The 11,100-nt window shown below is 38.5% G+C and overlaps 1 protein-coding gene across 1 annotated transcript; it reads left to right on the top strand.

The window, feature by feature from the left end:
- Window positions 1-534: 534 nt before the first annotated feature.
- On the top strand, window positions 535-7,963 carry LOC122922309 (SR-related and CTD-associated factor 4-like). Its single transcript, XM_044272911.1, has 5 exons — window positions 535-582; window positions 1,605-1,797; window positions 5,084-5,266; window positions 6,651-6,809; window positions 7,743-7,963. Exons 1-5 carry the CDS (start codon window positions 535-537, stop codon window positions 7,961-7,963), a joined length of 804 nt encoding a protein of 267 aa, XP_044128846.1.
- Window positions 7,964-11,100: the final 3,137 nt, after the last annotated feature.

An 11,100-nucleotide genomic window follows, 5' to 3' on the forward strand; every position in this document is an offset into this window, starting at 1 on the left:
GGCACGGGAGCGCATCGGAGCATGTGTTGCTCCGATGCTAGGCTCAGGGATGCTGCCGGCGTGAAAATAAGGGTATGTCCGGGTTCAGCTCTGAACCTGGACAACCCCTTTAATCGGCATACTGCTCCCCGACAAGCGTCCCGTCACCATGGGAACGGCTGTGGGTTATATAATATACCATCGGATCTGAGTTTTTCCTGCACTCAGATCCGATGGTATATTCTAACCCACAGTTGTTCCTATGGTGACGAGGATGCTTGTCGAGGAGCAGTATGCCGAATATATGTACTAGTTGGAAAAAAAATAATCTAAATTACGATATTTTTTTCTCGATTATTTTCTATATTAAAAGAAGTAGGTTCACTGGTGTATAGTTAGTCTATTTATATTCGAATTCCCGATTAGTTTTAGCCGAAAATATGAAACAACGCGATATTATGACGTAATCGCGTCACATGACCTGTGGTTTCACTTTGGTTCACACTAGAGTGTATTAGAATTTCTTTCTTCCGAAAATAAATTCTTATCGAAAAAATGGTTCGAACAGCATTCACTGAGGATGAAGAAAAAATTATTCTAACTGTAAGTAATATTGTATAACAGTACTGTATTTTAGTATATATTGCATGCATGCCAGACAATATTTTGCAACACTAGAACAATGCATAAATTATTCATTTGTAGATCAACTGCAAAATATTCATATATGCCAATAAGAACTACATTGATTATTTTTTATTTTATTTTTTTCTCCCCCCCCCCCCAATAAGGGTCCATTCACACGTCCGTGGTGTGTTGCGTACCCGTGTTGCGTACCGGCAAATTGCGGATCCGTAACACACCCGGCCAGCACCCGCTATAGAAATACCTATTCTTGTCCGCAGCTGCAGACAAGAATAGGACTTGTTCTATATTTTGTGGAGCTGCGGACTGGAAGTTCGTGGCCGAAACCCAGAAGTTCGGGGCCGCTCTCCGCAAATGTGGAAGCGGAGAGCACATAGTGTTCTCTCCGCTTCACGTCCGGGCCCTAAGAGAATGAATGGATCCGCACCCGTTCCGCAAAATTGCGGAACGGGTGCGGACCCTTTTACGGACGTGTGAATGGACCCTAGTAGATATTACAGATTGATGCACTAAGTATTCTTGTTACTTCGCAGCACCATTTCAGTAGCATGGACAACACATGCACATAGCACGTCCGTTTTCCTGCCATACAATATATACCACACACTATATACCATACACACAATATATATATATAGATTGAATGTTATGTCCATGAGGTTTTTTTGTTGGACCAAAAGTTTTTGCTTGTTTATTTAGCGTTACCCAGGGTGCACCACGGAGATGCAAAACAACTTTACACCCCATACCATACCGTCACTTCACTAGACAGGTACATTTCTGCTCAGCTGGCCAATATATGATTGGTCAGACCCCACACACATACAATCGCAATACAATCCGATCTTACAACCGTAACATTAAATCTAATATTTCCCCTTCAAAGGCGTAACTTCATTTTTGTGTATTTGTTGAGGATATTTTTTTATATTTGTATAATAAAACAATGGGGATTATATACTTTCATCTTTATCCTTCAGCGCTTTCTGGAGCGGGGCTATCATCTCACAAATAAGCACAAAGAAAAAGAGGTGATAATAACATCTGTCCGAACTGAGCTTTATCTAAAACATGGAAAAAAGTACGATAAGGAAGCAATCCAGAAGAAATTTTGCGACCTGAAGCGGCTTCACCCTGAACTCGTGAAAGAGTATAGTGAGCGATTACGCCCAGGTATAATGCTTACATGAATTTTGTATCTCTCTACAACACTAAGTAATGTATACATTCAGTAATGCTGCTAATCTGTACAGATGTAGTATGGTTAACACACAACCTCTAAAATGTATTAATTCATCCCGTAATCTTGAAACAAAAGCCATTTAAAAAAATAGCGTAACGCATTTAATTGCATTAAGTTTACATAACACGTCTCCTAAAACATGTGTGTTACCTCTGCTACATCCGTGTTTCATCCCTTTTCAAATGATTACTTAATACCTGCTGTGACGTGTACAACATCTTCCGGTTACATCATACATCTCTACCTCGCTGAGATTGTATATTTATTGTTATACCAGCGCGGTACTGATGTATGATGTCACCGGATGATTTCATACATTTCACACACATAAATATATATAGGTCTTTTTGTTTATATCTACATAAACTGCAAACATGATTAAGTATTTAGGTCAAAGTCCCCGACCATTACATACATCCCCCCCTACAATTTGCATGGGATTCAAGAATATATATATACATATGTATGTATTTATGTATGTTCCTCAAAAACACAACAATCGATTTCAATGATTCTTGCTATACACATCTCTTGCTACCTGGAATGAAATCTTGCGGGGATCTCAGCTCTCTAGGACGTACCATTCCTGAGTTATATAAAAAAAAAATTAACTGCATTAGCCAATACAAGCCTGCCAGCCTTTCACTTAAATCCTAACTGCAAACTGATGGGCGCTGTGGAGTTCACAGTTAAAGGGACGGTCACCATGAAACTCACTTTTAAAGGGCCGTTCACCGTGAAAATCAATGTTAAAGGGCCGGTCACCATCAGTCACTGTTAAAGGGGCGGTCACCGTGAAACTCACTTTTAATAAGGGGTCCCTGTTCCATTAAGTTAAAGGGACGGTCACCATGAAACTCACTTTTAAAGGGCCGTTCACCGTGAAAATCAATGTTAAAGGGCCGGTCACCATCAGTCACTGTTAAAGGGGCGGTCACCGTGAAACTCACTTTTAATGTGGTGTTCACAGTGAAAATCAATGTTAAAGGGACGGTCACCGTGAAAATAACAGTTAAAGGGACGGTCACCATGAAACTCACTTTTAAAGGGCCGTTCACCGTGAAAATCAATGTTAAAGGGCCGGTCACCATCAGTCACTGTTAAAGGGGCGGTCACCGTGAAACTCACTTTTAATGGGGTGTTCACAGTGAAAATCAATGTTAAAGGGACGGTCACCGTGAAAATAACAGTTAAAGGGACGGTCACCATGAAACTCACTTTTAAAGGGCCGTTCACCGTGAAAATCAATGTTAAAGGGCCGGTCACCATCAGTCACTGTTAAAGGGGCGGTCACCGTGAAACTCACTTTTAATGGGGTGTTCACAGTGAAAATCAATGTTAAAGGGACGGTCACCGTGAAAATAACAGTTAAAGGGACGGTCACCATGAAACTCACTTTTAAAGGGCCGTTCACCGTGAAAATCAATGTTAAAGGGCCGGTCACCATCATCACTGTTAAAGGGGCGGTCACCGTGAAACTCACTTTTAATGGGGTGTTCACAGTGAAAATCAATGTTAAAGGGACGGTCACCGTGAAAATAACAGTTAAAGGGACGGTCACCATGAAACTCACTTTTAAAGGGCCGTTCACCGTGAAAATCAATGTTAAAGAGCCGGTCACAATCAGTCACTGTTAAAGGGGCGGTCACCGTGAAACTCACTTTTAATGGGGTGTTCACAGTGAAAATCAATGTTAAAGGGACGGTCACCGTGAAAATAACTGTTAAAGGGACGGTCACCATGAAACTCAACATTAAAAGGCCGGTCACTGTGAAAGTCACTGTTATTTAATATAAAATTGCTATGAATAAATACCCGAGCAACGCCGGGTCTTTGACTAGTATATATATATTGTAGAGATTCACAAATGCTAGCCTTCAGATAAATACACAGAAGCATTTTTCCAGGGAAATCTTAAAATAACAAGTGTCCTTTATTGTTGGCACACAAACAATCAACAGGCAGCATTAATCGGCTTACTCCAGCCGACACTTAAAGAAAAAAACTATTACACAAGTAAGGCCACTTTCACACTAGCGTTCGATCGGATCCGTTCTGAACGGATCCGATCATAATAATGCAGACGGAGGCTCCGTTCAGAACGGATCCGTCTGCATTATTTTAGCATATAACAGCTAAGTGTGAAAATAGCCTCGTACGGATCCGTCCAGACTTTCAATGTAAAGTCAATGGGGGACGGATCCGCCTGAAGATTGAGCCATATTGTGGCATCTTCAAACGGATCCGTCCCCATTGACTTACATTGTAAGTCTGGACGGATCCGCACAGATCCGCACGCCTCCGCACGGCCAGGCGGACACCCGAACGCTGCAAGCATCCGCTCCATTCAGACTGCATCAGGGCTGGACGGCTGCGTTCGGGTCCGCTCGTGAGCCCCTTCAAACGGAGCTCACGAGCGGACCGACGAACGCTAGTGTGAAAGTAGCCTAAGGCACAGTACCATAAATTCCACAGAGTATCTTGCATTGTCCTCTGTATCCAAGCAGAGACCCTTTGGTCTTTCACTCAGTTCCAAACACAAATACCCAGCCATGTAATCATCCCCACCTGACCCTGCTGGCTGACTTTTGCAAGCCATTCCAAACCTGGCCTGGATTGTGTTGAGTAATCACCCGCCCAACTCTATGACTACTCCCAATAAGAGCCATCCCGTATTAGCTTTTCACAGCTATGCTAACTACCAAAGTGTCCGTCAGCAACTGCTGCGGACATATGCACTAGTGGCTCCTACTGCACCGAGGCCAGGATCCTCGGTGACACATATCTTCCATCTATTATAGTCCCTTGTGCCTTTCTCCTATATATATATATATATATATATACACACACACTAACACCTCACCCAGTAAATTAACCTCATAAACCACAAATTAAATGCTATATGAAAGGTACGATTGTATCAAAAATGTGGCTGGGCAGACAGTATAACGATGACAGCCCAAAAAATTATTATACCCAACATAATACCATCAAATAACCCCTGTTACATCATCCTACCTTTTAAGTTAGGCCAGTTTTACCCATCTGTAAAAATGGTTTTTGCATGTTATATAACACCTAAATGAGGCAAATCCACCGTGTGGATAATCAGAATCCCAAGCAGATCCCTCCATATAGGATTTTTTTTTTAATATATTTACCTTTGTTATGATTTATGAGTTGTTTGTCTAAATTCTTAACATTCTGTGATTACAGGTGTTCCTGTTCCTTCTCTTCGACGAAGAATTTCAAAAAAGAAGGTGGTCGCAGCAACGGGTGTGGAGGAAGAGTCGGCTGAGCAGGCAGAGGAGGAGCAGCCTGGACCATCGCAGCCAGGGGATTCCTCTCCCCCACCTCCAGAAGAGGGAGACATGGAGGTCTACACCCCCAACCAGGAGGGTAAATATGTGCACACAGCTATATAATTAAATATCCATACAATGTTTATAAGAAAAAGGGCATAAAATGTTTTAAATTTGCGAAAAGTAGATAAATAAATAAAAAATTCAAATAAAAAAACTCAGTAATTTACATTAAAACCATAAAGTACCCAACTAATTCAAATTAAACATTACATAACTATAACAAAGTAATTCTGTACTCTCATTAAGAAATACCAAATTAGAGTTGTGGCGGCTTGATACCTTTTAATGGCCCAAAAATAATAATTACCATGTCATATAGCGAGCTTCCAAGAACTCAACAGTCCCTTCATCTGTCTTATATACAATAAGAAGGAAGACAATGCGGAATGAATGGACATTTGAAATATAAGATACAAACATATCAAAGACCATCATAATAAGTCCGCTATTATCTTGCAGATAAGGGGCTGAGTACGTATTATTGTCTTTAAATTGATGGCATCTCAGAGACCTGGTGCCACAACCATGTCTATAGAAGACTATTTTGATCTTGTAGTGTGTTCAAAATCCCTCTTAAAAATGTAATCCAGTCTTCGAAGTGTCAAGTAGTGTTTTTAAATTCACTTTTAACAAATTTTTGTCCTCAATTTGCATTCAAAAAATCTTATAGCTCTTTTGTATTAAAAGTTAAATTTTAATATGAGAACTTTCATGTGTTATTCAGATTGACCATGGCCATGCACTAGTGGCTCCTACTTCAACCAGGCCAGGGTCCGCGGTGACACATATCTTCCATCTATTATAGTCCCTTGTGCCTTTCTACAAATATATATGTACACACACACACCCACCCACCCAGTAATTAACCTATTAAATGCTATCTGAAAGGTAATATTGTAATAGGGGTAAGGTAAGGGAGATCAGGATATTAGTGGACTAAAAAGAGGATTTTACATGACAGACTCCCTTTAACTGCTGAATAGAACAGCACTAAACAGTGCCTAAATAGCATATAGAAATCTAGTCATCTCGCCACCTTTCTGCAAGCGACTTTACCCCTCCTTCTATTAATAAAGTGACCATGACAACTAAATCAACTGTGAGTGAAGACGGACAGCAGATATTTAAAATGCGGCTGTGCAGACAGTATAACGATGACAGCCCAAAAATATAATATACCCAACATAATACCATCAAATAACCTCTTTTACGTCATACTACTTTTTAAGTTAGTCCCGTTATAGCCATCTGTAACACTTGTTTTGTCATGTAATATAAACACATAATGAGGCAAATCCACCGTGTGGATAATCAGAATCCCATGCAGATCCCTCCATATAGGATATTTTTTTTTTTATTTACCTTTGTTATGACTTATTAGTTGATTTGTCTAAATTCTTAACATTCTGTGATTACAGGTGTTCCCGTTCCTCCTGTACAGCAAATGGGTGAGGAGGAAGAGTTGGAGGAGCAGCCTGGACCCTCCACTGATCGAGGAGGACCATTACAGCCAGGGGATTCCTCTCCCCCACCTCCAGAAGAGGGGGACAAGGAGGTCTACACCCCCCATCAGGAGGGTAAATATGTGCACACAGCTATATAATTAAATATCCATACGATGTTTATAACAAAAAGGGCCTAAAATGATTTAAAAAAGCGAAAAGTAGAGAAATATATATATTTTTTTTAAAGCAAAATAAATCTGTAATCTACATTAAAACCATAAAGTATCCAACTAATTCACATTAAACATTACATAACTATAACCAAGTAATTCTGTGCTGTCTTTAATAAATACAAAATAAGAGTTGTGGTGGCTTGATGATACATTTTAATGGCCATAAAATAATACTTAATATGTCACATAGCGAGCTTCCAAGAACTCACCAGTCCCTTCATCTGTCGTATATACAATAAAAAGGGAGACATGGCGGAATAAATGGGACTTTGAAATATAAGATACAAACATATCAAAGACCATCATAATAAGTCCGTTATTATCTTGCAGATAAGGGGCTGAGTACGTATTATTGTCTTTAAATTTATGGCATCTCAGAGACCTGGTGCCACGACTATGTCTATATAAGACTATTTGGATTTTGTAGTGTGTCCAAAATCCCTTTAAAACATTTTTAGTCCTCAATTTGCATAAAAAAATTATAGCTCTTTTGTATTAGAAGTTATATTTTAAGATGAGAACTTTAATGTGTTATTCATATTGGCCATGGCCAACAGAAATGCTTAGCAACACAAAAGTGTAGATTGTTCTTTCATCTCAAAGAAACCAACTAAATACTATTATACTGTAATGAACTTGCATTAATTAACCCACTAAATAACATTATACTATATTGAAATAATAAATAAACAACTATATAATTTTAAAAACTGTAAATAAAAAATAAATTGTTCTGTAAATGGACAGTACTGTAACAAAAACTCCACACAAACCACTAACTGCCTTCATCATAATTGGAAGTAATTGTAATTTTTTTTTTTTATCCTAACAGTTATTAGAAAACTTAAAAGGCGTCTCCTTGAGCAGCGGAAATCAGAAGCCAAGTCAATGCTGGCTATAAAAGCAGAAAAAAAAAAAATAGGCCTACTTCAGGCTCGGTTACACAGGCATCAGCGTCAGCTGGATGATGCTTACAAGAAGCTCGAGGAGCAGAGGAAGATGCATAATGAAGAGCTCCTGGAGATACAGCAAGAACTACAAAGTTTGCCTTAATTTTTTTGTATTTTATATTTTACCTACTTTCTAATTTATAAATAAATATTTTATTATGTTTAATCATTTGCTTTCGTATGCTTGATATTGTTATTTAATACATAAACTAGCTGTGCACCCTGCGTTGCTCGGGTATTTATTTATTGGAAATATATATTAAATAACAGTGACTTTAGCAATGGTCGACCCTTTATCAGTAAATTTCACGGTGACCGGCCCTTTAACTGTGAACTTCATAGCGTCCGTCAGTTGGCAGTTAGGATTTAAGTTAAAGGCTGGAGGCAGGCTTGTATTTGCTAATGCAGGTGATATTTTAGGAATATCTCGGGAACGGTACGTCCTAGAGAGCTGAGACCCCCGCATTATTTCTTTCCAGGTAGCAAGGGATGTTTATACCAAATTTTATTGAATTTGATGGTTGTGTTTTTGAGTTTTTGCGGAACATACATACATATACATCCCTTTTCATATATATATATATATATATATATATATATATATAGATTTTAATTTGTCAGGTTGCAGGAAGGCCCTTAAGTCTTAGTGCAGAGTCATACAGATCAGGACAGACAGCAGCAGCAGTAGCAGGTTAAGGTAACAGTGGAGGGTACGGTCTACTCTACACTAAACTCAAAATGATCAGGACAGACAGAAATTATGCTAACACAGAACAATATGAAAGAATGCAGTCAGACATTAGAACAGAACAAAATAAATATTTATTAACAAAATAACAAACATGTCTCTATGGCAACTTTTTAACTTTATTATAAAGCATTAACATATCCCTCTTTTGTTTAAGGTGCTGTTTCTTAAACTTGGCTATCAGCCTCTGCATTTGGCGCATGCCGGCATTCTGTTCCCGCTGATTTTGTTCCATTTTTTTTTTCAAAAACAGCAGTACTGTTAGGATTAGAAAATAAAATTATATTACTTGCAATTCAGATTACATGGTATCGATATAGAATTATATTTCTATGTGCACATATTTACCCTCTTGGCGGGGGTTGGTTACAACATCCTCTGGAGTGGTGGGGGTTTCTTGTGGAGGCTGGGAGGGTCCAGCGTCTTCCACCTCCACCTCTTCTCCCACATCAGGTGTGTCAGTCACCTCATCCTGAAGCTCATGGGAGGGTCCTGGCTCATGAGCTTTCATAGGAGCCATCATATTGTCATCAGGTGGTGGAGGGGCCGCTACATCTTCTGAGGGTCCTGACTGCTCTTGTGACTCCTCCTCATCCGTTGTTGAGACCTCCATCACCACCACATTTAGCTGATTTTTTTTCTGTCTTCTCGGTCCCCTCTTCTTTATAGTAGGAACAGGAACACCTGTAATCACAGAATATTACAAATTTTGACAATGAAATCATAAATCACAACAAAGTTAAAGATCCAGAAATTCATATACTGTATGGAGGGATCTGCATGGGATTATGATAAACCACAAAGTGTATTTGACTCTTTTTGGCGTTATCTAACATTTTAAAACCAGTGTTCCAGATGTGTTAAACTAGCCAAATTTACAAGGTAGGATGAGGTAACACTGTATTTATTAGGAAGGTGTCCTTTACGGTATTGCGGCTGGGTTATTGACTTTTAATCAAAACATGCAAATGTTCGGAAATTAGATAAGAGGTTTATCTAATTTTAATATGCTATTTTTAATATGCTATGTTTATCTAATTTTAATATGCTATTTAAGCAAAATTTATCATTGGTATATTCAGTGTTAAAAAGCAGTCGTTCATTTAAAATCATCATTTTAGGACTGAAAGATAAAGATCTACCTTAAGCTTGCATTTCATTAGTGGTTGTAGCAGACTGCGTTTCAACTAAAATGTACTGTTGAATGGATTTACAATGTTAGGTTTAATTACCTAATTAGTATGTAACCTGCTTAGCATTCGTCTGGTTGTGTGGTAGAAGCACAATGACTACAATGGATGTCTCAAATGGATTGTTGATGATTAAATTACTTCGCAGACTGAGGGGAGTGGATGTGTGGCATGTAACCAGTCTGATTAAACAATGGATAATTTTCTGTATGTGTTTGCCTTGCATGGGAGAGGGGCATAAAAGTAGGGGATGTGGCATTAAACATAGTCCTGCTTTCAAGTGGTCTTAAACTTTTGATCAGGACTGCATATATATATATATATATATATATATAATCTATAATCCCATGCAAATTACGTGGGGGATGTATGAAATGGACGGGGCCTTTCAAATAAATAATGAATGATGCTTGCATTTTATGTATATATAAACATAAAGACATATATATCTATATATATATATATATATATATATATATGTGTGTGTGTGTGTGTGTCTGTGAAACGTATGAAATCATCTGGTGAGATCATACATCTGTACCGCACTGTGTGTATAACTATATATATACAATCTCAGCGAGGTAGAGATGTATGATGTAAGCAGATTATTTTGTACGTATCACACCGGGTATTAAGTAATCATTTTTAAAGGCATGAAATACGGATGTAGTAGATTTAACACAGATCCTTTAGGAGACGTGTTATTTAAACAAAATGCACTTAAATGCGTTACACTATTTTGTAACAATGGCTTTTGTTTCTAGATAACGCAATGAGTTAAGAGGTTGTGTGTTATCCCAACTACATCTGTACAGATTAGCAGCATAACTGAATATATACATTACATAGTGTTGTAAAGAGAGATACAAAAGTAATGTAAATATTGTACCTGGGTATAATCGTTCACTCATCTCCTTTACAAGTTTGGGCCTAAACCTCTTTATATCACACCACTTCTACTGCAGTTCCATGTATTTATGCCACAAGGAAAACTTCATATATAACTCGGCACGGAGAGACCTTAGAATGGCGCGCTTCTCCACCCTCTTCTTGGTTAGGGCATATCCCCTCACCAACAAACGCTGCAATATAAAGATGCAAGAATATAATTCCAATTTTTTACATTCAAAATTTTAAAACATATGTCCTCAACAAACCTGCAAAAAGTAGTTACGTCTTTAAAGGGGAAATATTAGATTGAATGTTAACGTTATAAGATCGGATTGTAATGCGATTCTATGTGTGTGGGGTCTGAGGGAGCAATCTGATATTGGCCGGCTAAGCTGCAATGTACTTGTCTAG

The sequence above is a fragment of the Bufo gargarizans genome, chromosome 1 (assembly GCF_014858855.1).
Source record: "Bufo gargarizans isolate SCDJY-AF-19 chromosome 1, ASM1485885v1, whole genome shotgun sequence".
NCBI classification, from domain to species: domain Eukaryota; kingdom Metazoa; phylum Chordata; class Amphibia; order Anura; family Bufonidae; genus Bufo; species Bufo gargarizans.

Coding starts and splice junctions, on each gene's coding strand:
- LOC122922309 (XM_044272911.1), top strand. CDS start 535: ATGGTTCGAACAGCATTCACTGAGGATGAAGAAAAAATTATTCTAACT. Junction 1,798..5,083: donor TAGTGAGCGATTACGCCCAG/GTATAATGCTTA, acceptor CTGTGATTACAG/GTGTTCCTGTTCCTTCTCTT. Junction 5,267..6,650: donor CTACACCCCCAACCAGGAGG/GTAAATATGTGC, acceptor CTGTGATTACAG/GTGTTCCCGTTCCTCCTGTA.